General features: G+C 37.9%; 6 protein-coding genes across 8 annotated transcripts; 5 read left to right on the top strand and 1 right to left on the bottom strand.

The window, feature by feature from the left end:
• The first annotated feature begins 5 nt into the window (after positions 1 to 5).
• Positions 6 to 3,986, top strand: LOC140775443 (uncharacterized). 3 transcript variants are annotated; one of them, XM_073118734.1, is made up of 3 exons: positions 6 to 924; positions 2,261 to 2,342; positions 3,461 to 3,986. In XM_073118734.1, exons 1-2 carry the CDS (start codon positions 22 to 24, stop codon positions 2,306 to 2,308), a joined length of 951 nt encoding a protein of 316 aa, XP_072974835.1. In that variant the 5' UTR covers positions 6 to 21; the 3' UTR covers positions 2,309 to 2,342; positions 3,461 to 3,986. The 3 variants fall into 3 exon arrangements, with proteins under 3 accessions (XP_072974835.1, XP_072974834.1, XP_072974833.1); XM_073118733.1 differs by lacking the exon at positions 3,461 to 3,986 and adding an exon at positions 2,808 to 3,042; XM_073118732.1 differs by lacking the exon at positions 3,461 to 3,986 and adding an exon at positions 2,775 to 3,042.
• Positions 3,987 to 4,098: 112 nt separating this feature from the next.
• Positions 4,099 to 8,667, top strand: LOC140775435 (protein RETICULATA-RELATED 5, chloroplastic-like). The gene is made up of 7 exons (XM_073118723.1): positions 4,099 to 4,842; positions 5,162 to 5,291; positions 5,432 to 5,959; positions 6,207 to 6,314; positions 6,486 to 7,031; positions 7,619 to 7,741; positions 8,509 to 8,667. Exons 1-7 carry the CDS (start codon positions 4,181 to 4,183, stop codon positions 8,665 to 8,667), a joined length of 2,256 nt encoding a protein of 751 aa, XP_072974824.1. The 5' UTR covers positions 4,099 to 4,180.
• Positions 8,668 to 9,292: 625 nt separating this feature from the next.
• On the top strand, positions 9,293 to 11,638 carry LOC140775442 (aldose reductase). The gene is made up of 10 exons (XM_073118731.1): positions 9,293 to 9,433; positions 9,512 to 9,690; positions 9,892 to 9,942; positions 10,011 to 10,084; positions 10,202 to 10,289; positions 10,496 to 10,702; positions 10,778 to 10,849; positions 10,920 to 10,979; positions 11,065 to 11,241; positions 11,329 to 11,638. Exons 1-10 carry the CDS (start codon positions 9,400 to 9,402, stop codon positions 11,416 to 11,418), a joined length of 1,032 nt encoding a protein of 343 aa, XP_072974832.1. The 5' UTR covers positions 9,293 to 9,399; the 3' UTR covers positions 11,419 to 11,638.
• Positions 11,639 to 14,220: 2,582 nt separating this feature from the next.
• On the top strand, positions 14,221 to 14,661 carry LOC140775753 (uncharacterized). Its single transcript, XM_073119170.1, has one exon. The coding sequence runs from the start codon at positions 14,221 to 14,223 to the stop codon at positions 14,659 to 14,661; it is 441 nt and encodes a 146-aa protein (XP_072975271.1).
• A 1,349-nt stretch (positions 14,662 to 16,010) lies between these two features.
• Positions 16,011 to 20,308, bottom strand: LOC140775393 (probable protein phosphatase 2C 73). The gene is made up of 7 exons (XM_073118658.1): positions 19,866 to 20,308; positions 19,575 to 19,781; positions 17,844 to 18,124; positions 17,225 to 17,584; positions 17,019 to 17,136; positions 16,702 to 16,925; positions 16,011 to 16,544 (listed from the first exon to the last, which is right to left on the bottom strand). The coding sequence occupies exons 3-7, from the start codon at positions 18,066 to 18,068 to the stop codon at positions 16,122 to 16,124; spliced, it is 1,350 nt and encodes a 449-aa protein (XP_072974759.1). The 5' UTR covers positions 18,069 to 18,124; positions 19,575 to 19,781; positions 19,866 to 20,308; the 3' UTR covers positions 16,011 to 16,121.
• Positions 20,309 to 21,023: 715 nt separating this feature from the next.
• On the top strand, positions 21,024 to 22,335 carry LOC140776677 (CASP-like protein 4B3). The gene is made up of 3 exons (XM_073120468.1): positions 21,024 to 21,245; positions 21,348 to 21,483; positions 22,024 to 22,335. Exons 1-3 carry the CDS (start codon positions 21,052 to 21,054, stop codon positions 22,213 to 22,215), a joined length of 522 nt encoding a protein of 173 aa, XP_072976569.1. The 5' UTR covers positions 21,024 to 21,051; the 3' UTR covers positions 22,216 to 22,335.
• Positions 22,336 to 23,900: the final 1,565 nt, after the last annotated feature.

The raw sequence follows: 23,900 nt of genomic DNA, 5'->3' as shown, positions 1-23,900 counted from the left end.
TCCCGATCATAACCATCTCCGATGACTTCTCTCCTTTCCAAATGTGATCAAGTTTCAATCGTTCCATGTTTAAAATCTTCAACTGGAATCAAGCTTCCATCTCCACCTCCAATGGCGGAGGAGATCCCAAACTTAGAGAAGCTTTCCGTCTCCTCCGCCACTCTCGCTTCCCTCCTCCACCGCTTCACCTCCTCCTCTGGCGACCTCGACGGTCTTCTCTTTGGCCACCTCTCCCTCCTCCCTCCCATCCTCCACGACGACGATCACCTCCACCTCCACTCCTCGTCCTCCTCCTCCGCCGCCTCCATCACCGGTTACTTCTGCTCTGGCTTTCCCATGCACTTCTACGATCATCTCGGCCACGTCAATCCCTCCTCCTTCCCTTCTTCCTCCTCCTCTTCCTCCCTCCTCGGTTGGTTCTCCGCTCGCCGCCTCTCTCCCCTCCGCCCCTCCATGCGCGAGCTCGCCGTTTCCATCTCCCTCTCCAAAACCCTAACCCCGTGCGTCTTCCTCCTTCTCTCCTCTTCCGCCTCCCCAAACAATTCCATCCACACTATCGACTTCCGCGCCTTCGTCGTCTCCGGTGGCGTCCTAGAGCCGAGATCTTTGGATCTGGTCAATCTAGGGCTAGGGTTATGGGGGCAATCTGGCAATTTCTCGGCAGAGTCAGCTCTTCCGTGGATTCCAACAGGAATTAAGAAAGGAAAAGGGAAGAGTATTGGAAGAACCCAGGAGGTGGCCAGGGAGAAGAAGGTTTTGGATAAGTTTGTAGAGGGGTTTGAGATTGAGAGATTGGAACAAATGGTTGGGGCAGGGGCAGGGAAGTGCATACCGGAGCTGGAGGATTTGTATGGGAGGATGTTGCTCAAGCTTGAGAGCTTGGCCAGGCTGGTGGAGAAGAGTTCGGCTAGGGTTCTTCAGCAGGTGAGCTCGGCATTGTCTTTCGAATTCTTGTTTTATGTGCTTACAAAATTTGTCACTGATGAATCTGTAATTGTGCAGCCCTAGTTTTGCATTGATTCGTGGATTTCATTTTATCATGTCATTGTAAATTTTTGATGATTTTGAATAGAATATGCTGAAGTAGTTTCTGAGCAACAATAAAAAAAGTAGTAGTTATTCAGGGGAGATCATAAAGAAGAGCAAAGACTGCAAAATGGTAAAATCTCTCTCTCTCTGTGTGTGTGTGTGTGTGTGTGTGTGTGTGGTCATCAAGGAAGTTTGAGGAGTAACGGTAAGAACTGCCATGTTCAATGACAAAAATGTGGAGCATTTAGGATAGATTATGCTTAGACATGAGAGTTCGTGATGCAAAGAGAAGTTACAGATGATTTCTGTAATCTTTGTTGAAAGAAAGGAGTAACATCAATTGTAAATGAGAAAGGGGGAAAGTCAGTTAAGATGTTTCAGACATGTTTAGTTGAGAATAATAATGGTGTGACTTGAGTATGGGAGTTGGATTCTGTTTTCTGAAGCAAATTCAAGTGTCTACTCTATTAAGAGGAAAGAACATGCATGTCTGGATAAGAGAAAATTCGAGTAAAGTATTAAACACTTCCTTTTTGAATTTTCTGGTACCTAGAGTACAAAAACAATAATGTAATGGTGTTCATTTGGTTTCATGTCATGGCATATCTAATTGTGATCAATGTTGAAATTTTTTGCTCAGGTACAAAATGCATTCCATTTTGTAGTTATTGAACACAAGCTTAAAGCAGCAAAAGCATACTTAAAAAAAAATTATTGTAGCTTCAATTAATTTTAACAATTCATAAGTACGATTTCAGGAAAATTGATCAGTATGGAAAGTGTCATGCATTTTTAAGTCTATGGACTACGGCATTTATCTTTGGGTCGAACTAGAATATAATTATAGCTAGATAATTTTATTCGACTTGGATGGTCAGAGTGGCCAAGCCTGGTGCTTTGCTAGCCCTGCTCTTAGCCTTCTGAGATTTCACCTTTAGACCTTTCTATTGGTTCTAGTCAGTTCCTCAGGAACTTGATATCTACTAAAAGAGGGTTGATATAGTCAAGAGTTTGTCATAGAAGACAGTTAAGCTGGATAGATCAAAGTTGAACAAGTAAAGCAAGCTGTAGTTGGAACAAAATTTGGTTGTCCGCTAGGGCTGATGAAATAGTGGCTTCAAGTTAGTGCATTTGTTGACGTGTATCTGTGCTTCTTTATTCATCTTAAGGCTATTATTTCAGGAACGCGGTTCATTATGCTGAATGATTGTACCTCTTTTTTGTTTGGCAGGAAAATCATAATTTACGACTACAAAGCAAGATTGTTGGGCTGGAATAAGGCTTGTATAAGTCATCATTTGGGTCTGAACAAGGTATAATCTGTTGTAATTGCACGGTTGCTTGACATGGTTGGTCACTTGGCATTTCCGATCTGCTACCAAAATTTCTGGTCAAACTAGTTTAATCTTTCAGTGTTTATTACTAGACCTCCTTAAATTTGAAAATGGTAAATCCACTGGAATGTTATTATTTGATACTTTGTCTGTGACCAATTATGAATGGTGATAGGCGGAGTGTGGGAGTGATTCATGGAGGGAAGAGGTGATTATCATGGGTGGGGCTTTTATATCATATATCATTCTGCTGTTCCAACATGTGGGAATCTTTTAAATTATTTTCATGGATTAATTTAACCTTCTCAATTCTCCTAGACTTTCAAATGTGAAAGGCAACATACATCTGGCAACCAGACAAATTAGCTCTTCTGTAAATTGTTCACTTAAATTTCTTTTGTCTCTTTTCAGTGTTGAAGTTACAACAATTTTTTATTTTTCAAGAGAATGTAAAAGACACTGGACACAGAGCAACACGGCTGAAGTTCTATGAAGTTATCAGATGTATAACAGAGTGCGTCGAGTTTGGGATAGTGATTGGGTTGTATTATATTTGATAGTTTGTATATGTAAATGATAGATGATTCTTATTCTATGTATGTTGGTGTCAAGATGCTTTGATTATGTTTCTACTCTCCATTGGATTGTTAGTCTATTTATATATATATGCACTGACGAAACTCTATTGATGGCAACCTATATAATCAGCTGTTCCTTTCCTAAGAATTGCCCATGAATTCATTTTTTTGGTTATATTATTTCATCTGCAAAACAAACTTCATCTTTTTTGCTATTTTTAATTACAATACACTCCTGTGCTGATATAATGAATGCCTTCTCTGAATCACTTTGAACTTTGATGTTTTATTTTATTTAGTATTGTCTACTGTGGACTAGATAGGGAATTTGAATTAAAGAGTCTTAAATCTCTAGTTTTGAATGAATTGTTCTACCTTCATGCTTTCCCTCAGAAAAAGAAAACCACTTCGGGCACAAAGTTATTCATGTGATGATAGTTGTATCAGCTGAAAGATTTATCTACAATTCTATGGTTGAATAGCTAACAAATTGCCTCATTTCTTGTGGTCATGCCTTAGAAGAGCAAAGTAGACTTCAAAGCCCTCCACTATGTTTGGGTGGCCCGGAACTCCTGAGTCCTGACTACTAATTTGTGAGCGTGGCTGGTGTTAGAACCATTCGTTCGTCCCAATCTTGTCTTACTGGAAGTTTTAGCTTCTCGGCCACTCACATCTCACGCCAGTGCTTATCCGGACACGTAAGCAATATCTGTCTTTGTTTTAACAATATCCACTATTGAAGTGCAATGATATCGTGATATTAAACTTTATGCTTGCCTTTCTCATGTCTCAAATTAGGGTGAGTTATAGTTTAACGATTTCAAAATTACCTATTAACATTTAACAGGGATGTAACAACACTTAATTACCCTCGTAGAAATAATTTGTACATTAAGCATGATAGGAATAGCGTGATAATTTAGCAAACTATTAATGCTCATTTTAGCATTCTTATTGTTAGCTTTGGATGACATTTATCAATTGCTATTAAACTCTAATATGGCCCTTATATTATTACCTCTATAGTTGGATTTAAGTAAAATATGACCATTAAAGTTCTACCACAATTTATGATAAGCAGCAACGTTTGGTACTAGTTTGCACCAATTATAATGACTATAACGGCGTTACAGACCGCAAATGGTCTGGGATACATATAAACGGAACGTCCCCACCCTCCTCGTTTTCTCTTCCTGACGTTCCTCCCGGTGCGTCCAAATAAGCACCTCGCCTGGGGAAATGATATCCCACGCCCAAAAAGTCGACTTTAAACCGCTCCTTTCCCCTCTGCTTCCCCGCCCGAATACTAGGTCAGGCGCCCACTCTTCCCGCCAATTCTCGCTGGCGGTTCGCCGGACGAAACCCATCGCCGCCGTTGTCCGCCGTGTCCCCGCCGGAGATGCCGACGGCGGCGTCGAATCCCGCCGCGTTCTTTCCGGTAGCCGGCGAGACTTTCTCCTCGTGCCCTCCTTGGCCATGGCCGCTGGATTTCTCCATTCCATCTCTGCCGCTGCCGCGGCCGCAGAGGAGGAAAAAACCTCTGAGACTCCCCCGCCTACTACCAGTACCGCCGCCACCGGTGTAGAAGGAGAAAAGGAGAAGGAGAAGAAGGGGGAAGGAAAGGCGGAGATCCTATCTAGGGTTTACGACGCGACGGTGATCGGGGAGCCGCAGGCGGTGGGGAAGGACAAGAGTAAGATATGGGAGAAGCTAATGAGCGCTCGAGTAGTCTACTTAGGGGAGGCGGAGCTGGTGCCGGATCGAGATGACAGGGATCTTGAACTGGAGATTGTTAAGAATCTCCGGAGCCGGTGCGTGGAGCAGCAGAGGCCGGTATCGTTGGCTCTCGAGGCTTTCCCTTGTAATCTTCAGGAGCAGCTCAATCAGTTCATGGATGGAAGGTCCGTTGATTTCTTACTTTCTTCATTCTTTTCTATTTTGCAATTTGAAATTAGGTTTAGCTGAAGATAGAATGTTGAGATGGTTGACTGATGACAACTGGTAAGATAGAATGACAAGACAGAGTAAGAAATAATGAACGATTTTGCAAAGTTAGAAGTGATGCTAAATAAGTTAAAGCATTCCCCGTTAAAGAGAAATTGCTCAATTCGAGTGAAAAATAATTCATGTAACTCCTTTAGAAGGGACATATTGTTCAGCCTGATGAATTTGTATTTCATTCCCCCTTTTTTCTTATTACAAGAACAATATCAATGACAGAATTGATGGCGGAAGCTTAAGGTCTTATGTCTCTCACTGGCCTCCTCAGCGATGGCAAGAGTATGAACCCCTTTTGAACTATTCTCGTGATAATGGCGTGAAGCTTGTGGCATGTGGAACTCCACTTGAGGTAATTCATGTTTGTAGTTCACCATTGCTAATGGTTGCAGGAAGTTGACATTGGTTATCTTGTTTGATGACTTGATTCATCAGCTATCTGCCTGTACACGTATGGATCCTTGATGGAGATTCCTAAACTTTTCAATGTAGGTGCTAAGAACTGTCCAAGCTGAAGGTATTCGGGGTCTTTCCAAGGCAGAACGCAAGTTATATGCTCCCCCAGTTGGTTCAGGCTTCATTTCCGGCTTTACATCTATCTCTGGCAGGTCAATGATAGATAAGATTTCGTCAAGTTCTGTTCCTTTTGGCCCTAGTTCCTTCTTATCTGCCCAGGCAAGAGTAGTTGATGATTATACCATGTCCCAGAAAATTATGCAAACAGTACTTGACGGAGGTTCTACAGGCATGCTCATAGTTGTAACCGGTGCAAGCCATGTCATTTATGGATCAAGAGGTGTTGGCATTCCGGCTAGAATATCAAAGAAACTGCAAAAGAAAAACCAAGCTGTCATATTACTTGATCCTGAAAGGCAAGATATAAGAAGAGAAGGTGAAATTCCTGTAGCTGATTTCTTATGGTACTCTGCTGCTAAGCCTTGCAGTAGAAATTGTTTTGATCGTGCTGAGATAGCTCGAGTAATGAATGCAGCTGGTCAGAGGAGAGAAGCTCTACCTCAGGTACTTGTTTGCTTTTATTTCTTACTTTTGTGCCCTTTGATGCCTTTCTCATGATCTTCTGGTAACGAGGGGAAATTAAGAATTAGTCCCTTAGCCAAGTCCTTTCTGATTTCGAAGAGATTTCTAATGTTGATATGTGATAGGTGTGTTTACTTGACAACTTTGTCTATCTAAGTAGTAGCATGTAATCACTTTACCTAAATTCCTTCAGGAATTTTTAAAATTCTTGTATTGAAATGTTTATCAGGATCTTCAGCAAGGATTAGATCTTGGTTTGGTCTCGCCTGAGATATTGCAAAACTTTTTTGACCTTGAGCAGTACCCTCTTATCTCAGAACTCATTTATCAGTTCCAAGTAAGTCTCTATTCTACAGTATTTGGCCTTTTGTTTCTTAAGTTACATTTCACTGTTAGATGTATAGAGAAGTTCAAAAGTATGTCAATGTTGAAATGATGAGAAAACAGGAGATGCTATGTTGTGTTTCAAAGTAATTTTTACTTGCTAAGATGTCATCATCAATTACAGGGTTTTCGCGAAAGATTACTAGCAGATCCCAAGTTCCTACATAGATTAGCTATAGAAGAGGCCATATCAATAACAACTACTCTTTTAGCACAATATGAAAGACGCAAAGGTCGGTTTTTTGAAGAAATTGACTATGTCCTAACTGACACCATCAGAGGAATAGTTGTTGATTTCTTTACTGTGTGGCTTCCTGCTCCCACTCTGTCGTTCCTCTCTTATGCCGATGATAGCTCTTCGGATAATTTAGAACTACTCAAAGGTCTTCTAGGGTCCTTTCCAGATAATGCCTTTCAAAAAAGTACTGTTGGAAGGGACTGGAATTTGAATCAGAGATTTGCATCTGTGCTAATTGGTGGTGTAAAACTTGCTGGTGTTGGGATTATCTCTAGTATTGGAGCTGGAGTTGCTTCTGATGTTCTATATGCTATTCGCGGAGCTTTAAAGTCTGGATTAACTGTAAATGGCAGACGCAAAAGATCTCCCATATTCAAGTCAGCGGCTGTTTATGGATGCTTCCTTGGATCATCAGCAAACCTCCGGTATCAGGTATTGAAAATTGAGTTCATTCTAGCACAACAATGGAGATCCTGATTCAATTACTGTCTTTAGCTATTGTTTGTAATATTGTATGTTTTAAATACTTGTATCTTTTTATCTGGTGAGCTAGTTATTTCTTCGAATAGGGACGTTTGGCATATGGTACTTGTCATTTTTTCTGATGCACTATTGGATGTTAAAAACTTTAAATTTGAAAATTAGAGGTGGTGGTGTCTATTCATGGATAGCAATGATCCAGTTATTTACTTATTTACTCAATTGAGCTTTTATAAATATTTCCAATGGTGTCTAGGTGGCCCGTCGGGATTTTTTGTCCTAACTCCTAAGCTCTCTGTTGCAAGTTATCTTCTCAACTTTTTTTCAAGTACATGGGAAGTGGGCTGTTTCTTGATGCACAAGTTTAAACTGCAAACAACATGATCAATCCCAGCGACCAATTAATTATCAAAGCAGTCATCATTTAGATGTCTGATGTTCTATTGTTGTTGTTTCTGTTGGAAGTAAAGTAAATCTTTTCCTGATTCTTGGTGATCGATGCATAATCCATTTCTCAATGTTTTCTTTCTTTTATGCAGATAATTGCTGGAATTGTGGAGCATCGTTTTTCTGATCATCTGCTATCTTACTATAATCAACCGTTTCTTGCTAATATGTTGTCTTTTGTTGTTCGCACTATCAACTCATACTGGGGAACACAGGTTAGGCTTTTCTTAAACTCTCAAGTTGGAGTTATTTATTTCATTCTTCTCCCGCGTAATTGGAATTGCTCTCTACCACATCTTTAAAACTTTTAATCATCTACATTTTTGAAAGCGAAAGAAACAAGATAGCTTCACAATATTCTATGTTAGGTCTTCTCGTATTTAATATTGCTGTCTGCTTTGACTTGTTTTCCATGGAAAGGTGTTAGCCCTTTAGTGAAAATCAAAGCTGATGTTTCCAGTTCAATCTAGTGAATCTTGTCCACTTCAGCATTGCTTTTCAGCTGTGCAGTAATCATATTTCTCCTATAATGTTTTAATTTATCTCATACTTTAAATTGATGGGTTACTACTGTTGCCACCATCAATTCTGATATAGAAAGGAGATAGATAATTGCCAACTACCTATTGTTTTGCTTGTGTCAATGATTGTTTACCATACACCATTATAGTTTTCCATTTGTGAAGCTATTTTCATTCAAAATAATGCATTTGGCTGTTAAGACTGATTGGATAAGGATGACTGTAATCAAATATTGAAAAAAGAATACATTATCATTACAGTGTACATCTATTGGAACTCTCAGGTTAAAAAGGCATCGATTAGAAAAGACAATCCACAGAAAAGCAGACAATTTCAGATTTCCTTTTTGTCTTTTTTTCTTGTAGATTTTGCAGTACAATTACAAGAACTATGCAAACACAAACTTAAATATCTTGAATTATCATTTCGCGTTCTAATCTCCTAGTATCATTTGGCACAGCAATGGGTCGATCTTGCTCGATTTACAGGATTGCAGCCGCGAACAAAAGAGCTAACTGACAATCCAGTTTCCGATGCATCTGAAATACCATTGCTGGAATGCAGCTCAAATAAAGTAAACAGCACCGATGAAAGCAGTAACCAGTCGGGTGATGGCTAACCCAGAGGCTAAATCCACATTTTGATTGGTCCGTCATCACTATCAAAACCAAAAAGGCTTCTGGCGAAGCTCTGCGGCAAACAGATAAAAAGGAGATAAAACTACACTGTTGAGGGTGGCCTGGCTGGCCTCTTATGTAAAAGTTTTGGCGAGAGAAGCAACCGCCTTTCAATCTTTTTTTTTCCCTCATTGCAATTGGCTTCTGCCATTAAAAATGTTGCTCTTCCCACATTACATGTTTGATTGTGGGAGGATACTTTTCCTTCTTCTTTTTAGTTAGAACAATTTCTATCAATTGTAACATAGATTTAACATTTGATTTGTACTTAATATGTCAATTTGATAGTCAGAAACACACCCATGTTTCAGCTAAAGGAGACGTTCTACGAGCTTGTATACATATTCTGCATGTCTATATATTTGTGAATTCAGGTATATATAAACGAATGAAATTCTCTTTGCCCTTTCAGAACTCGTTTGTTTTTGGTTCAGGAGTAACAGCCCACTGTCATTTTTTGCGATTCCATGTATCAAGGCACTTGAGCCAATGAAAGGCTGACAAGTATTTATGCAACGACTTCGTGCATTTGGCTCTGCAGAAGATCTCTTCCAAATCGTATAAACAGTCTACACGTGTCCAGTTATACACCGTGGACAGACCTCGGTCTCAAGCCCAACCAGTGACTCACATATACTAGAGACCACGGGAGTAGTTCTTTTGTACGCGAAGAGATGGATCTCAAGCCATGTGTCCAAGCCCAATGTGGTACGTGTCATCCTTCACTCTAGCCTACATGCATATATAAAGGGGCCTCTTTCCTAAATATACTTCTAATTTCCATAGTTCCAGGTTTGAGGAGGAGGAGAAGAATGGCAATGGCACAGGCAACCCGGGCACCAAGAGAGGAAGGACAACAGCACTACTACAAGCTGTTAAGCGGCCACACCATCCCTTCTGTGGGACTTGGCACGTGGAGGTCTGGCTCTCTTGCTTCACAGTCCGTTCACACTGCTATCACCCAGGTCATCTCTCTCTCTCTCTCTCTCTCTCTCTCTCTATACCTATTGCACTCTTAACTCTGTCATATAGGAGATATATGCAGGGGTTAAAGTTCAGACTTTCTTATTGTTGTTTTTGTTTTGAAAAGAGTTTGGATCGGAAATTAATATGAAAACATTGTTTTAAAATGTCGAACTAAGTGTATATTGGCTCAAAAATTGCAGGCTGGATACAGGCATATTGATACAGCAGCAGAATATGGAGTACAGAAAGAGGTAGAAATCCAGAAACTTTAATCTGTTTCCATGGAAATATTTTTGTTAGCATCTGCTTGTGATTTCAGGTAGGAGAAGGCCTGAAAGCTTCAATGGAATCAGGAATTGAAAGAAAAGACCTATTCATAACATCGAAGTTATGGTACTAATCATCCATGCAACCAACTTAATCCTTTCAGTTTACTAATTTATAGATATTCTTGTGGTGATTCATTCATATGGTTAGTTAGAGCCATTACTTTTTTTTCTCTCTGTGCAGGTGTGCTGATCTGTCTCCTGATAGAGTACGTGGTGCATTGAGGAGTATACTCAATGAGCTGCAACTGAACTACCTAGATCTCTATCTGGTATGGATGCAGCACCTTTAAGTTATTCTCCACTAATCTAATTACAGAGACCAAATAGGCTAACAGCACATTGCACACAGCGAGGAAATATTATCTTAATATCTTCATCTCCATGATTGATTTCATATCTCTAGTAGGTGAATAGAAATATAGACACATGAGAGCCATACTTACAAACAACAATTTGCTTGATTTTGATGTGGCAGATTCACTGGCCTTTCCACCTGAAAGATGATGCCAAAAGGCCTCCAGAACCAGGGGAAGTGCTTGACTTCGACATGGAAGGAGTTTGGAGAGAGATGGAAAAACTAGTGAAAGATGGACTTGTTAAGAACATTGGAGTATGCAATTTTACTGTCACAAAGCTCAATAGGTTAATCCGATGGGCACAAACCTTGCCTTCTGTGTGTCAGGTACTAACTAACATGCCTTGTATAATAACTTCTATTAAGAGGTTGGCATAATCCTTTGACTGGATTTGAACACAGATGGAGATGCATCCAGGCTGGAGGAACGATAAGATGCTGGAAGCCTGCAAGAATAATGGAATCCATGTCACTGTAAGATAAATTCTCTTACCAAAATCCTCCTCCTGGTAAACTTTTTACAAAATTTCTGCTCTGCTTGTAGGCTTACTCTCCGCTGGGCTCTTCTGAGAGGGACCTAATACATGATCCAATTGTCACAAAGGTTCTCCATTTACAATCTTTTTTACTACAAGTACTGCTTTCTCTCGTCAAATTGACTTGTTATATGAACAAATCGATGTGTCTAGATTGCAAACAAGCTCAACAAGAGCCCAGGGCAAGTCCTCATAAAATGGGCTCTCCAGAGGGGGACCAGTTGCATACCCAAATCGACACACCAGGAAAGAATCATGGAAAACATGCAGGTATTTGGATGGTTAATCCCTGAAGAGGATTTCAAATCTCTGAGCAGCATTAAAGACCAGGTTAGTATTGGTCCCTATGTCACTCTAACAATGTATCAATTTGCTTTGTATGGAAGTTGGGATAAATAGGAATTTATTGTGGTGCAGAGGAGAGTCTTGGATGGAGAAACTCTCTTTGTGAACAAGAGCCATGGCCCATTTAGGAGTGCAGCTGAGCTATGGGACAATGAAGATTAACTATTAGATTGATACTCGTTCACAGCTCTGTGCTTTATAATAAAGATGCAAATACTAGTTTTCAAGCCCTTGATGCACTAGGGTTGTTCCCCTATTATGTAACTTATGTTGTGTTCTTAGTCTTTGCGCCTAAGTTTGAACCACAAAATCTTTCTGGTGTAATTGATGCAATTGTCCTCTTTTACTCTTTTTAATCAGTTACTGTAGAAAATCTTGACAATGAGCAGAAGCATAGTCCTGAATCTTATTATTTATCACTGTGACAGCCGGATGATCCCATGACAGTAGATAGATCCAGTTTGACCCACTATGATGCACAGTGAAGCTTTATACTGGACTTCTTTATTGCTAACCAGTAACCAGTCTTTTTTTTTTTTTGGTCATTTTATAACTTATTTATGACTTATTTATGTACTTATTATGGTTAAGACATCCTATCTGTCAAAATCCTGTATGACTTCAATTAATTATTGGCAAAATTAGAAAAGGAGAGGAGAAAGGAGATTTTTTTTTAATATAAAAACTATAGGAGAAAAAAAGTGAGAAAAGAGAGTAAAATTAACATCTAATAATTATTCAATTTTTTTTAAAAATTTTCTTTAGATATTTTTCTTCTCCTTATATCTCTTCTCTCTTATAATTATAATTATATCTTCTTTTCTCTCATTTATTCATTTTTTTTTTCTCTCGTATTCTTTTCATCTATTTCTTTCTCTCTTATTAGTCTTTCCATCTAAATAGGGTGTAACAATGTCCTAGTATAATGAATAATATCAAAATTTAAATTCGAGAATACTTATATAATATGAGTTTTATTCTATTCGCAATAGTATATGTACCTACCACTAATAGAAACAATTAATCCCAATAATATAATATTAAGTTCTTTCAGCTATCTGTCCTCTATCTCAGACAGTGTGGAACTCGTAGGGTGTGAAAAGGAAAAAAAGAAAAAAAAAAACTATCTCCACTCATACCTTTTAACACCTACCGCCAGATATAATTAAGAATTTGGGATTTAAAAATAGAAAATTTTGTTTATAATTTATATCTTATATTTTTATTTATGTAATAAATATATGAAAAAATATTTTTATTTGAACTAATACCGTTAAAATATTTCATTAAATAGATATATTTTATTTTTAAAATTACTAAATTCTTAGTAGAGAGTATTTTTATAATATCTTTATTTAGTTAACTTAATTTAAAATTTTAATTAGTTTAACTAATTGATATAATGATAGAATATTATATATATATATATATACTAAATTATATTTTAATTTACAAATAGTAAAAATATATATAGTTGATTAAAAGATAGGATGTTATATGTAAATTTAAAAATAAAAATAAAAACAAAGAGAGTAACGACAAAGTGAGACAGCCAATCATTTAGTACGGTACACCCCGCCCCCGTACTACTGCTGCTGCTACTACTACTAGTCTACTACTACCACTCCGCGTGTGCCAATTATTGAGATGGCCCACGAGCCGCACGGCCCAAATATAGTTTTATTAATGGGCCAAGTTTGTCTTCTTATGCCTTTTCGACAGCCTTGCAGGCCCAACTCCTCGTCTTCGGTGTGTGTTAGATAAGGTTTAATCAAACAACAATCTATTTTAAATTACGTGTCGGTCGAAAACTATAAAAGGAAAGAAAAGAAAAGAAAATCTATGACTAGGGTCTAGGAAGGAAGCTTCATTGTGGTTTCCTCTTAGGTGTGCACGTGCACTTACCTTCTTCTCCTAGTTTTCTAATCACCGCTTATTCTTAATTAATGAACACTTAACTGTAGGATTATTCTCGCCTGAGAGATTTCAACTTTTAAACCCAATTAAAATTTTGGAAAATATATCATATGATTTTCATGCCTTAAAAATAACCTAAATTGATGGTGAGGTGTTTTTGAGGCACTAAAAACAAATTATAAGGGGTTGAAGTAAAATGACTTCCAAGCTATAATTAATCTTCTGAGAAGATAGAAATCTTAATCTAATTCTAAGCTTTCCTTTTAATGTTTGGGTATGTTAAGAAGCCGGCAATGATTCCGGTATCACTGAAGCTTGTTGGATTCTGTGTAGCTTTCCATGCATCGTTTTGATGTAATTGGACGGCCATGAGGGGATGCATCAAGCATGGATGCCACCCATTACCCATGCATGCTTGTAACCAGGGTTTGAGATCCACTAAGTATGATAATTAACCCATAATAAAGTTTATCTGCTTAATTAAGAATATGACTACCTTTTCCTTTTTTTATTCATGATAGCTTTAACTACTATAATACAAGTAGATGTTTTGCAAAATTAATTAGCAAGCAAAACAGTGGATAATGGGTCATGTAATATTGCCAATGATTGGGATTAGTTGTTTCTATTAAGATTTAATCAAATGATTATTTAACTTGACACTTACTACAACTCTAAAATTATATCTTATTAGCTAGAAGTTATTTGATTTCTTAGTTAGCAGGGCCATCTCACAAATGGGTTCTCTATTCATATATATATATATATATATATATATATATAAACCTCAAATGCCAGGGAAGCAAAAAGGAATAAGATAAAAACTTGCCCAACTCTAACATGATAAAGATGAACTCACCTTTTAATGGCGCACTAAAATAATTTAAGATGATACCAAACCCTATAAAAAAATTAGTATTAAAACTTTTGTCGCTTTGTTACATAGCTTTTGAGCTATAACTTCTATATAACCCACGCAGTAGACAACCAGAATGAGGAGAAAAAGAAGAAGAGAAGAAGTGAGCAAAGGAGAGGAGATTGAAGAGCATGGGCAATAGCCTTAGGTGTTGTTTGGCTTGTGTTCTTCCTTGTGGTGCACTTGATGTGATCCGAATTGTTCATCTCGATGGCCAAGTAGAGGAGTACAGTCGCCAAGTCTCTGCTGCAGAAATCCTTGAAGCTAATCCTGATCATATAATTAGCAAGCCTTGCTTTCAAGGAGTAGCGAAGAAGATTGTTATTGTGTCAGCAGACGCGGATCTTAAGAGAGGAATTATTTATTTTCTTATTCCAAAATCTTCGCTCGAAGAAAAGCAAGGCAGGAATGAGAGAAAAAAGCATCACCAGAAGAAGAGTAGTAGTACAATGGTGAGTAAAGATGGTGGTGACAATGACAAGTACTTAATAAGAGAAGTTAGCCGCCGCCGCCGGAGGAGCAGTCGCGTCGGCGTATGGCGGCCGCAACTCGAGAGCATATCAGAAGATTAATACCTATTGTACAAGGGTGATGACTTTTTTTCTTTTCTTTTGTTATATATTTCTTCAAGTTATGGGTGCTTTTCTTAACCCTTGCTTCAATGTGGATATTAAGTGATCTTTTTTACCTTTGTTTTTTTCCCTCCTCCTACTCTATTTTCTTGCTTCTTTTTTATTTTTATTAGTCTTGTTTCAGTGTGTTCTACTGAGATCAGAGTGAAGGAGATTGGAAGAAGGAAAACAAAAGAGAGGCAAATCTCTTTTCTTACTATATGTAAATGAATCTGTTATTTGATGTTAAACTGTATTAGTTTCCAAAGTTTTCTAACTTAACTGTGCTTCACAGTTTCACTCATGTCCAGAAGTTTTAAACTAATTTGACAGCCTATCAAAGACTGCAAGCAACCTGACATGGAAATTCCTACAATCGTGTTTGCAGATTCTCCCCCATCTCAATACCAACTCATTGACTGCAATAATTATCTCAATCAATAGAAGATAACAAGATCGATTCTTGTGCCATATCAGAGGTTAACAGCTAATGGGGACTAAATTTATAGGTAGAATATTTGAAGCATATCTCATGGATCAATACACCAAAAGATCCTCTGCCTTAAAAATATTCAATTCAATAACGAATAAACAAACAAAGAAGACAGCTGAGAAGCTATAGAGTTGACACGAATTTTGTTTAAAAAGTTTCTCGAATCTTTTATAGAGGTTAGAATATATTTCAAATAGCTGTCAGCTATATTTTACTTGCATGATTCCTAACAACACGATGAACCTAACCATGCATGGTAATATAGTAACTGTCGTAATGATGCATATGATATATGCTTGTACTTTCTCGTAGTAGAGATAATAATTCTAACATTTTTGAAGTATTCCAAAATAAAATCTACAGCTAGTTTTTGTACAAGTAGGAGAGAATCTATAGTCCTTAACCATACTATTCTTGTAGGTAGGTGGCGGGCTGTTAGATATGAGGGAATATCTTGGATGTAACGATGTGTTGTTGTACAATGTTAAATTATGTTGGTATCGTGGACGTGTCAAAGGATTGGAGTAGATCCATTTTAAGTGCGTAGATTGTCTGACAGCTCTTAGATCTAATCTGCAGGTGGAACGTGGCTAGGTTTCAGTTGCCATTTGCCAACCTCGTGAAGAGAGGCAACATATGATTGACAGAGAGGAGGAGCTCAGCACACATATGGCTTATCTTAATGGATTCACTGATATATAGATACTACTGTTGTTACTTTTGATATTAGAAATAAAAAGAAAGGGGTTGGAGAAGGACCATCTTAGACAACAAAGAGAACACCACCAATTGTTATACTGACCCATCAAAAGATCTCTTCATGTTTAAAGATCTCAGAGTTAAACTTTCCCCTCTTTGTTTATGGGTTAACAATATTGCATATGGTAAGAATATTTTAGGTAAAGCTTCCACAAAAGTGGATGTAATCTCAATCCTCGTCCACCTTTGTGGATCTCTTTCTCCAGCTTAACACACTTGTTAACCGTGGAATCTTCAGCACTGAGTTTGCTCTGCTAACACCTTCAAGAGCATTCCATTCTCCCTTAGAATCTGCAGTCATCTCTTCCTCTAACTCAAGAGTCTCCTCACTTCTAGCTGATTTGAAGCTTTCGCTGAATGATAGCTCACAAGACCTTGCACTACTTTTAGGAGTTCCAGAATTTTGCTTGTTTGATGAGGGAAGCTGCTTCAAGAAGAGACATACGACTGCACAGTCATCGATCTTGGATGTCGGATGTTTGGATCTCCATGCTCGGACTGCTCTGTTGACGACGTGCTTTGCGGCATCCGATTGCTTACTAACTGATGACACTATATTGACCACCTCTTTATTGGATAGAACATCCCACACCTTCAGAAGAAATATGATTCTTAGCATGAGATTTCTACGAATAAATGAACTAATTCCTCAAAGAAATTATGGTCAAAGTAAACTGGGAATTAATAAGAGAAGTTCAGAGATACCAAGTAGTCCATAAATTGTTACTCTTTTTTAACTGTTTGCTTACCCCATCTGTTGCAAGAACCACAAACTCATCCTTTTCTGATATCTTCCAGTGAGAGACTTGTGGGGTAGAGATAAGCCCAAAATCTTTTAGGCAGAAATCTCCAAAGGCTCTCGCCATGGCAAGCCCTGGAGAGTCTTCATCAGGCAACCACATTCTATGGATGTCAGGTTCTTCTTTGAGGGCAAAGACTCTTCCCCTGCAACTCTTTATCCTTTCTTCTTCACCTATATCACAGTGCACATAGGGGAAGAAATCCACATTAGCTAGATAGATGGAATGTTATCTCCAAATGCTACTCGTAGAGATGTTAAGCTCACTTGGAAGGTTTGGTTTCAGATCAGTTGTTAGCTGGACTGCAATAGGTTCATTTTTGTCATCTCGAGTGCAAAGAACTGCCCGCGAATCTCCGAGATTTCCAATTACCAAATGCTCTCTCTAAAAGGCAAGAGGGGGGGAGAATTAACTGCATAATCAAGTCCAAAGCAACAAGAGAAAAAAAGTTTCTTGACACAATTTCTAATACCTGTTTAACTATGGATACAGCAGTCGTACCACTGCAAATGCAATCAATGCTTAATTGTTGGCTCAGCTCTTCATCCAAATCCTCAAAAGCCTTTACAAAGATGGCCTTCCATGAGGATAACAGTTGATGGTCGTTGTTCCCAACATCGGGAGCATGGTTTGGATTGTCATAAGAGTCTACATCTGCACTGTTCTCATTGCGATAAATGCCATCATCTCTATCATATGAATTCATCAATCTTGATAACGAAGATAGTTTTGATGGCAAGACATCTCGAACATGGCCAGAAACCTTGTGGCCAAAGGGGCCATGTCCATCAAAGACACCGCAGAAGATTTGATCTTCATCTCCAGCGAAGTCCTATGCATCTTAAGACAACAAATATAAGAAAGGGTCTTAAAATGGTACAAAAAAAGGGAAGAAAAGTAATCCATATATTAAAAAAATTGTTCATTTTTCTGACAAAGAAAGGTTCTCTATTTAGGCATTTCTGTCAAGGTTCTCTATTTGTTCATTCTTCTGAAAGAATGCTTCAAATTGATTGGAAAAAAAAAATACTAGAAACCAAAAGAGAAGATGTTATATTACCATCCATAATTATAGTACTTGGTTTCCTTACCTCCCAAATTGTCATTGCATCTTGGTTTACACCCTTCCAGCCTTGTTGTGAGTACATGGATGCAAACAAACATGACCCTTTCAACCTCACACGTGCACTTGCATCCCCCACAAGTGCACCATCCTTGTCTTCTTTCTCCTCCTCTGCCGCAAAGAAGTCTTCATCATCTTGCACTTCCCATGGAAGCCCTTCACCAACCTCTTGTTTGCCACAACAGCCTCCCATTTCCCTCCAATCCAAAAGAGACCCAACTGGGTTCCAGGCCTAAAGCTTCCCAGGATCTGGATTCGATTACCACAAGAAAATGGGTGATGAAATAAATGAGGGGATGGGTGGGAGTTTGGTGAATTAAGGCCCCTCAAGGACAGCATTTACTATCAACTGCTCAATGGCACCAACATGATCCATGTTCCCTCCCACCTTTAATTCTTCCTTACACCAGTGATTTAGTTTCTTTTGGTACTTTTGTTGGATCACAAGGTGGAAATTTTCGCTGTCCACTTGATTTTTTTTTCTATTCCTCCACATCAAGAATGTGCCTTAAATTTTGTCAGGCGTTAACCAGAAAAAAAAAAGAGTTTAAGGCCTAAAAATCTGAGGCTTATAAAGGGAAAAAAAAAACCATTGGACTTTGGAGGTGTCAACGTTTTAATGAAAATTTCCTATATTGCTTGAAGTTAAGAAATTTACTTGCTAAGATATAAATAATATACTATAACATGAATTGTAATTTGTAAAGCATCTATAAATGAACGATGTCGCCTTCAAATCACGGATGGTGTGATTTATTTGATCGATGATCAGGTAATGGTCCTGGAAGCAGTCGATTGCAGAGCAGAGAGCAACATAAAGTGAATAGGGCAGTTGTTTAATGCATAATAAGATGGTGGTAGGAGTGGAAGCATTTATTGAGGGCTATGAGATTGAAACGTTCGGTTACTTCAAGGCACCTCTGATCCTTTGGAAAGAGTTACAGTTTATAGTCATCCGTGAATAATTAATTTTATGTAACCAACTATATCCAAGTCAAATTAGATAGAATATAACCACTGTGTTGGATGAAATGAAGAGAGAAAAGACTCTTATTTAGTTCTACGGAGAGAAAATAAGAGAAATAGAAGAGAAAATCTAGGACTATATTTGGATGACGAGAGAAAAAAAGAAGAAGAGAAAATGTCTTTTCTTTTAAATTTTTTCTGGAGAGAAAAAGAAAAAGTGATCATTAAAATCTAATTTCTTCTCTTCTTCTTCTCTCTATTATCTCCTAAAATTTTTGTTCAAATAAGATCACATACCTCTCTCCTCTTACTTAATATTCTCTTCTCTTCGTTGGTTACTCTCTTCGCTCTTAGAAGCTAATCTCCTCTCTCCTTTTCTCTTCATTTCTTCTCTATTTTCTCATAAATTTTTATCCAAATAAGAGAAAATATTTCTCTCCTCTTATTTTCTCTTCTCTTCTATACTTTTCATTCAAGCATGGTGTAATTGTTACCCGGCTAATTATAGTCATCAATGAATAATCTAGATTTTACTCTGCAAACTGCATAGGTAAAATTAGCTCTCTCCTCTGGAGTTCTTGCTTCATAACTTATATTAAGCAATACAATTTGAGATCACAGAACTTGCTTTCTTGAATTACTTAATCTAAAGGAAAAAAAGTACGTATATGATCACATAACTGAGGACGAAGAAGAAAATATATATGTAGTGGAAAACATAAACGAAATTTACCAGAAAATTTACTGGCTGGACTGTGAGTTCCGGATTTGGCAATCACCCAGATACCGCCATTGATGAGCAAGAACTCTTCCTAAGCATGGAAACCAAATCCAGGCACTCATCGTTTACTGTTTCTTGAACCATGGAAGAAGTACCTAATGATCTTTATGTTTCTTTTCGATATAATCCATGGCTTCAATAGCTCCTTGTTCAAAGGCTCTGCGGATTATTGAAACAAAAGGAGCTTGTGATCCAAAAAGCACACTTCTTTTTACAGTTTACTAGGGATAACATCTTCCTTACCCCTTATGGGAAGAATCTCGCTACCGCCTTCTTCCTGCTGCAGAACTATCGCGAGGATTTCCTTGCATTGGATCATCCTGCAACAGTGGAAGAGACCAAGAGCGACCGGAGACGCTTAAGAATCCGACCAAGCTCATCGGCCAGGGAGAGGGGTCGATCACAGCCACGAATTCGTTCGGCGGCGGAGAAGATGAAGTCGAAGGCGTCGCGGAGAGGAAACCTGCCGTGATAAGGTCGTGGGGACACCTCAGTGTACAAATCCATCGCATGTCGAGTTGCGGGATCCGTGACCGGGGGGAGGCGGCATAGATGGAGAGGAGTAGCAGAGGAGAACGGCGAAGGGAAGGATTAGGGCAAACAGAAAATGACCTTTTAAGCCCTGGTGGGCAAGGGATGAGGAGGAGCAAGCGGAAGGGCAAAATGGGAATCCACATGGAGAACGAGTGCGGTGGTGGAAGGCGGGAGTTTTGCACGTCGGCCGTTGTTTGTTGAAAGAGGCGGACAGGGTGTTGGTGTTGCTCTTTGTGCTCGAACATGGAACAGCTTTTCAGCATGGTTTTAAATTTAATCAATATCCGTTTAAAATCCGATCCTTTATTCGAAAATTATCCATATCCGTTTAGTTAGGATATGGTTTTAAATTTTACTATCCGTCTAATATCCGTATCCGAATCCGTATCCGAACTAAAAATACGGATGGGTTGAGCACTATCCGATCCGTATTCGATCCGTTTTCACCCCTAATGGCGTGGCAAGCTCACATGGCTCAAAATTTTAAAAATTTTGGCCAAAAAAAAAAATAAAAATAAATAACACAATTTGAAATCATACATTTAATTAACTTACACGATCTTATTTTATAATACGTATATTTGTAATGTATAACTCTCTCTGCAAAGTTGCAAATAATAAAATCCTCTTTATATAATAATACTAGTTTGACGTAATGTTCAAGCCAATCACCTTCCTAAGAATTAGTCTTATGAATTCTTATAAATTCCAACTAACCTTATTCACATTTCTGCCAGCCAAGTTCTACTCCATTTAAAACGCCAGCTGACCATATCATTCTTCTTTGTCAAACAACAAAACAATCCACACTCCTCCTTTCTTCCTAATCTTGAAGGAAAAGAGTCGAATGGCAGAATTCGGCGACGGCAGACCGTGGCCTCCGGCGTCGCAATTCATGGGGGTCGAGAGCAACCCACCCAGCAACGTGGTCAGATCAGCCGTGGAAGAGTGGAAGATGGAGGACTCGGCCAGGAAGAGCACATTGGTGCTTAGATCTCTAGGATGGCTTTTCTCCTTGCTTTCTCTCATCATCATGGCAGCAAATAAGAATGGTGATGGTCAGAAGTATGATAAGTACAAAGAATACAAGTTGAGTCAACCAACCTCTCATAGAATATAAGCATTGGAGTGAATCATATGATCCCTCCAAAGAGAAGAAATCATATAACTTGAATTGAATGGTGTTTGTAGGTATTGCTTGGGCATTGCAATTCTTTCATTCATTTATTGTATGGTTCAGATGATCATCCAATTTCGCAAACTCAACACTGGAAGAGATTTGCTATCCAGAAGGGTGTTGGCATTTGTCAACTTTGTAGGGGATCAGGTGAGTGAATTCTGTTGAGGTATTTGCCTCAAAAGCTTTTAAGGTTTTGTTAAGCAATCAGTTTAACATGGTATCAGATCATCTTATAAAATCTAAATCTTATCACATTATACACCCATTGCTCTGTAAAGCCAATATTCTTAATGTCATTATTCGTATGTAGTTTGGGCTTTTGGTCCAAAGGATGCAAGATATACAGCTATATATATATATATTAAGGAACAGTGGCAAACGTGCATGATTTTGAACATAAATAGTGTAACTTTAGTAAAACTAATGAGCTAACTGCTGATAAATGTAATTAAGCCAAGATATGATGAGAAACAGGTCATCAACATGCATGATTTCAAGATTATTCAACAAACAAGGGGAAAAAATGAAAGAAAATAATTAGCCGATGCACCATTCTTATACTCTGTCAAATAGATTTTTATTATGATTAAACTCTCATTTCAAGTAGATTACTTCAATTTGAGGAATTGTTGTACTTATCACCAGAAAAATGTTATATTAGAGGTGAAACATTGCAAAATTTTATAGGTCATTGCTTATCTATTGCTGTCGGCTATATCTGCGGCAATATCAGTTACAAATGGACTGCGAAATTGGGTCGATAACTCGTTCACAGACTTGAGTGCAGCATCCATTAGCATGGCCTTCTTCGCGTTCTTGGCCCTTGCTCTGTCCTCTCTAATATCTGGATATAATCTCTCAACCGAAATCTATGTCTAGATATTTCTTTCCCACAAAGACAATAAACCATTAAATTTACTTTCGAGGTTGTAATATCCCCAGGCATAGAGTTGCAAGTATGATCTTTTTTTCCTTCGCTGAATTTTGTGCTTTGTATTGCTTGTATTTAAAAAAGCTCATTGTTGTTGGCCAGTGTGCACATTGTTTTATTTTAGCATCTGTTATAGCTTCTCCTTTTTTTTTAGATATACAAGAGCAGCTAGTTATGTTTTAAGGAAAGCTACAATGATTCTCTATTGGTTTTAATGAAGGGTTTGGCTTATCAGAGAGATCAAATGGTTGTTCCAAGGTGCCCCATATTGGAAAAATGATATCTTTTAAAGTTGATAGGCAAATTAAAAGTTAAAATTAGTCGTCGTTGATAAGTTCATGACTAATGACAGATGGGCCAAGTAATGAAATTAGCTCATTTCATAACAAACAAACAAGCATATCTTAATTAATATGCTGCCCCTCAAAAGGAGGTCTAAAAGAATAAGTCTAGTAAGGCATTTACCGACTTGTTTAGACTAATTCCTCAACAACAACAAATTAGTACCCGTTCTTAAAGTTAATAATACTAGGTCAGCCTAAACTTGACTAGACAGTTATCAGTTAAAAGGATGAGACTTTATTTTATATAAATCACAATAGTTAATATTACTTATAATAGATATACTTATCATATCATAAGATATCTTTCTAATGGATACAAATATATAGATACAAATATTAAATCGAGGCACCCATTCTATGACAGATCTCAACTTACCCTCTATTTTTGTGCCTTTAGTAGGCCTAGTATTTCCGGCAATTGCAATGGCTTCTTTATGTCTTCATGTCCAAAAAAATAAGATTGTCTAGATCCGATGGGACCAAATCTTATCAATTTATTTCAACACTCGATCATAATACGAACGGATATTTATTTAGTGTAATATGGTTAATGGCCAGGCAGAGCATAAATTTTGAGCAACCAGGTCAACTCTAACAAAGCTGAGCATGGATCTTTTTGGTCATAATGCAGGTATATAACTACAGATTTGTGTTCTTGTTTTGGGATTTATACCCTTAAACATAGTCTTACCTCAGTTATCTAAGAGTTCTATACAAGATATTAACATCATTAAATTTGAAGATATATGGTTGGTGGTACACAAGTGCAGCAGATGGCTAATGTGGGAACCATAATAAACCTTAATGGAAGCTTCCTAAGTTCCTACTGGGTCAATGGAGTAGGAATTGACAAACTAAAGGTGGAACCTTTCAAATGACCCCATCTTTTTGTTTGTATTTAAGTCATATTCTCTTTGATTCAGGATCTTTAAAGATTCTTTATAAATTTTATGCCATCCATGCGTAATTCTGTACACCAGTCTCTAGGGCGTTGTTTGGTTTAAGACTAAGCCTCGAACTCGATTAGTTAATCTCATTTATTAATCTTAAATTTTAAAAAAATAAATTTAATTAGATATAAACAAAATAAAAAATATTTAATTATTGAATCAATTTATAGGTCTCTAAACCAGTTCACGTGAAGTCTCTATACTCAAAACAAACAAGAACTAGGCTATCTGGACACAGTCAATAGGAATAAGTTCATCCTTGTATGGTGGAGGTCGATTCGTATTGACTAATTTTCCTACCTCCAATAGTCATTCAAAGCGCATTCAAACGCAACAGAA

This window comes from Typha angustifolia, chromosome 14 (assembly GCF_048772165.1).
Source record: "Typha angustifolia cultivar Huaian chromosome 14, ASM4877216v1, whole genome shotgun sequence".
NCBI classification, from domain to species: Eukaryota; Viridiplantae; Streptophyta; class Magnoliopsida; order Poales; family Typhaceae; genus Typha; species Typha angustifolia.
This window is presented reverse-complemented; position numbering and strand designations above follow the sequence as displayed.